General features: G+C 57.3%; 1 protein-coding gene across 1 annotated transcript; it reads left to right on the top strand.

Moving 5' to 3' along the window:
* Positions 1-226: 226 nt before the first annotated feature.
* On the top strand, positions 227-2,391 carry LOC128074745 (translation initiation factor IF-2-like). Its single transcript, XM_052670823.1, has 4 exons — positions 227-467; positions 521-1,014; positions 1,600-1,690; positions 1,890-2,391. The coding sequence occupies exons 1-4, from the start codon at positions 227-229 to the stop codon at positions 1,895-1,897; spliced, it is 834 nt and encodes a 277-aa protein (XP_052526783.1). The 3' UTR covers positions 1,898-2,391.
* The last annotated feature ends 551 nt before the right edge of the window (positions 2,392-2,942 follow it).

Here is a 2,942-nt window from a genome sequence, read left to right as displayed (position 1 = left end):
CGGGGTGGGGGAGGCGGGGAGACGCAGGGCAGCCGCCCCCGCCGAGCGGAACCCCGAGCACCGCAGCGACGTCACGAGGCCAACGCAGAGCGGCACGCGGCCCCTGCAGCACCTGAAGCCCGGCCCCCGCCCCGGTGCCCCCCGAACAGCCGCCTGCAGAAGCCGAGGCGGCTCTCGGAGGCCCGGCTGCTCCGCACGGCCGCCCCCTGCTCGGGTCGCGGGGCTGATGACGTCACTCAGCGGGGACGGCGCCTCGCCGCAACGACGGAGGACGGCTCGGTTCCGCCTCCGAGAACAGCTGGATTCCGACGGGGGACGGACGGGGCCGGCGGCGGTGCCTTCCCCTGACCGCCCGGCGTCCCCGAGGCACGGGGCGGCGGAGCGCCGCTTTCTCCGCGCGGAGCCCCGCGGCTCCGCCATCCCGCCGGCCCCATCGCCGTCGCGGCGGCCTCGCGTCGGCAGCCGCCGTTGGCGGGGCGCCCGCGCTCGGCCCCGCCCCCTCGCCTCTCCCATTGGTCAGTCCGCCGAACGGGGCGGGCAGTCCGGGCGGGGTCCTTTGCGCTCGGTCATCGCGTCCTCACCGCGCGGCTCCGCCCGGCTGCCCGCGGCGATGCCTGTCGTCGTGCGCCCGCTCCGCTTCCGGGGCTCCGGCTGCGGGGACGTGGGGGACCTCAGCGAGGCCGAGCCCGCGCCGCCCCGGCCCCGCTCCGCTCCGTGCGGGCCTTCCTGGAGAGCGGCGAGCGCGGGCTGGCGGCCGCCGGCAGGTGGGGGAGCGGGGCGTCCGGGCGGGCGGCGCGGCCCGGCGATGGCGCTGGGGAACTCGCTGGAGACGAGCGGCTCCGCGGGCGCCTTGACGTCGCGCTGCAGGCGGCGGTCGCGAGGCCGGCGCTGTGCGGAGCGGGACGCTTCTACGTGCGTGCTGGAACTTTCCTGCTGGAAACAGCGCAGAGCAGCGCGGCACGATGGAGAGATGCGTGTGAACTCGCAGCCTGGTGGTACCTGAACGCTTTCCGTGTCGGTCCCTGTTCCGTTTGTGCCTGCAGTGGTTGCAGTTGAGTGCTCTCGCTGTGCACGCACTGAACGCCTGCGTTCCAAAAACTAGCTGCTGTTTTTAAGGCTGTCTCCTCGCCAAATCTTACTCTTCCGTACTTGTTGGAAAGATTTCAAGTGGGGTGAAGAAAATCTCAGCTGTTTCACTTGTCAGCAGTGCAACGACTCTGAAGGGCTAACGAGTGTATTTGCTGTAGGCTGTTCCCTTCTCTGTAATGCAGCCGCATTAACTGACATTAAGGTTATTGATACGGGAGGGAGGGGAATGACCCGAGTAGCTCTCGCACACTTCTTGCATAGACAGCAGAGCTTGATGAAGCTGAATTCTGTGCTTTATGGAATGCAATCAGTTTTCCTTTTGCACAAGTGCTTGCGCTCAGAACATCGCTTTCTCTTGTGCGCTCTTACAGCTGTTTGCAATCGTTCAGTTTCTCACCTCGTGTCCTTTCCTGAAAAGAAACAAGCTTGTTTCCTAACTTGTAAGACTAAATGAAGAGATTTGCTTTTTGTTGTCAAGAAGCTGTAGCAATTCTTTTCTTTGCTCGCCAGATTCCTAAACCAAGGTCAAAACTAATAAGAGGAGATGGTGCTGGGCAAGATGTGCTGGAAATGTTGGCCTGCGACCGAAAAAGCCAGTGTGGTAATAAAACCAGTAATTACAGATGTTCCGTAGTTCTGCTTTAATCTTATGAGCAGCTCATGTCAGAGTTAAAGGCTTGTTAAAGAGCACGCTTGGCGTCTTGGAACACACCATGAAACGTTCTGCATTTTGGCTGCGTATGAATTGCAAGCAGCGGTTTGATCCTGACACGTACTGGGCTTTTTCTTTGTGTCTGCAGGACGTTAAGATAGAATTTGACTTCCAGTGTCTCCTAGTCTGCTGGTTTCTGCCTACTAATACACTATTTGTAAGCACTGCTCGTCCCAAGTGTAAAAGAAAATACTGCTCTTTTCCTGTCACTTCTGTTCCCTTCTTTGTTCCAACAGGTTTGCTGCTTTTTTTCCTTTCTTTTTTTCTTTCTTTCTTTTTCTTTTTTATTATGGTAAAGCTGAGGCAGTCATTTTCAGTCTTCACTGTCCTATGGGCTGTAGATGAAAACCAAGAAAACACCGGGCATCGGGCTGAATTGTTCCTGAATAGGTGAGACTGACAGCTACTTATTTTGAGGACAATTGCAGCGCCCTTATAATAAAAATTCACAGTAACTCTGGAGAACTGGATTTGAAAATGCCTTGGGACTGCTGTCAGCCCATATGCTAGAAGAGTGGCTTAATTACAGGGAGAGTGTAAGTAAGAAATTTGCAAATATCTGAAGGGAAATCTTGCTTCCCAGCCTGAAGCAGCAGGCTTTTGCACGAGGAAGTAACGGTGTGTTTTTCTGTAGGCGCCTGTCTGTGGCACGAACGGAGCTGCACCTCAGCACGTCGACGTGCTCAGCAACAAGCGATCCACGCGCCGCCTCTGCACAGCACTTGTGCTGCTGTGCTTCCTCAAGGCACCTGTGGTGCACCTGTGTGTTTTGATGCTCCGTCTGCTGGAATCCTTTCTCCTCGTGGAGGTGATGATCGCTACAACTACGGCCTGCCCCAGGCGAGCGCAAATCCACCTCTGCCTGAAGCAGGCTGTTTTACAAGACCTGCGTTTGCACCCACAGGTTTAAAACCTGCAGAGTCCTGTGTCAGTGCCGCACAGGACAAATTAGGATCCGCCTTTGCGACAAAGGAAGGGCAGTGGGACTGTAACATCTCTGCAGTGAGAAATGAACCCGCTGCCCCAAAATGTGCTGCCCTGCAGAACGCAAACAAAACTCGTTCAGCAGTATCTCTTCAAGAACTGTCCTTTCAACTCGATGGGAAAACCCCAGCGTGTACCTCTCAGAATCTGGCAGATG

This window comes from Tympanuchus pallidicinctus, unplaced genomic scaffold (genome assembly GCF_026119805.1).
Source record: "Tympanuchus pallidicinctus isolate F22 unplaced genomic scaffold, pur_lepc_1.0 scaffold98, whole genome shotgun sequence".
Lineage (NCBI taxonomy): Eukaryota > Metazoa > Chordata > Aves > Galliformes > Phasianidae > Tympanuchus > Tympanuchus pallidicinctus.
The sequence above is the reverse complement of the archived record's forward strand: the minus strand, read 5'-3'. Positions and strand labels throughout refer to the sequence as shown.

Coding starts and splice junctions, on each gene's coding strand:
- LOC128074745 (XM_052670823.1), top strand. CDS start 227: ATGACGTCACTCAGCGGGGACGGCGCCTCGCCGCAACGACGGAGGACG. Junction 468..520: donor GCCTCGCGTCGGCAGCCGCC/GTTGGCGGGGCG, acceptor CCCATTGGTCAG/TCCGCCGAACGGGGCGGGCA. Junction 1,015..1,599: donor GGTACCTGAACGCTTTCCGT/GTCGGTCCCTGT, acceptor TTTGCTCGCCAG/ATTCCTAAACCAAGGTCAAA.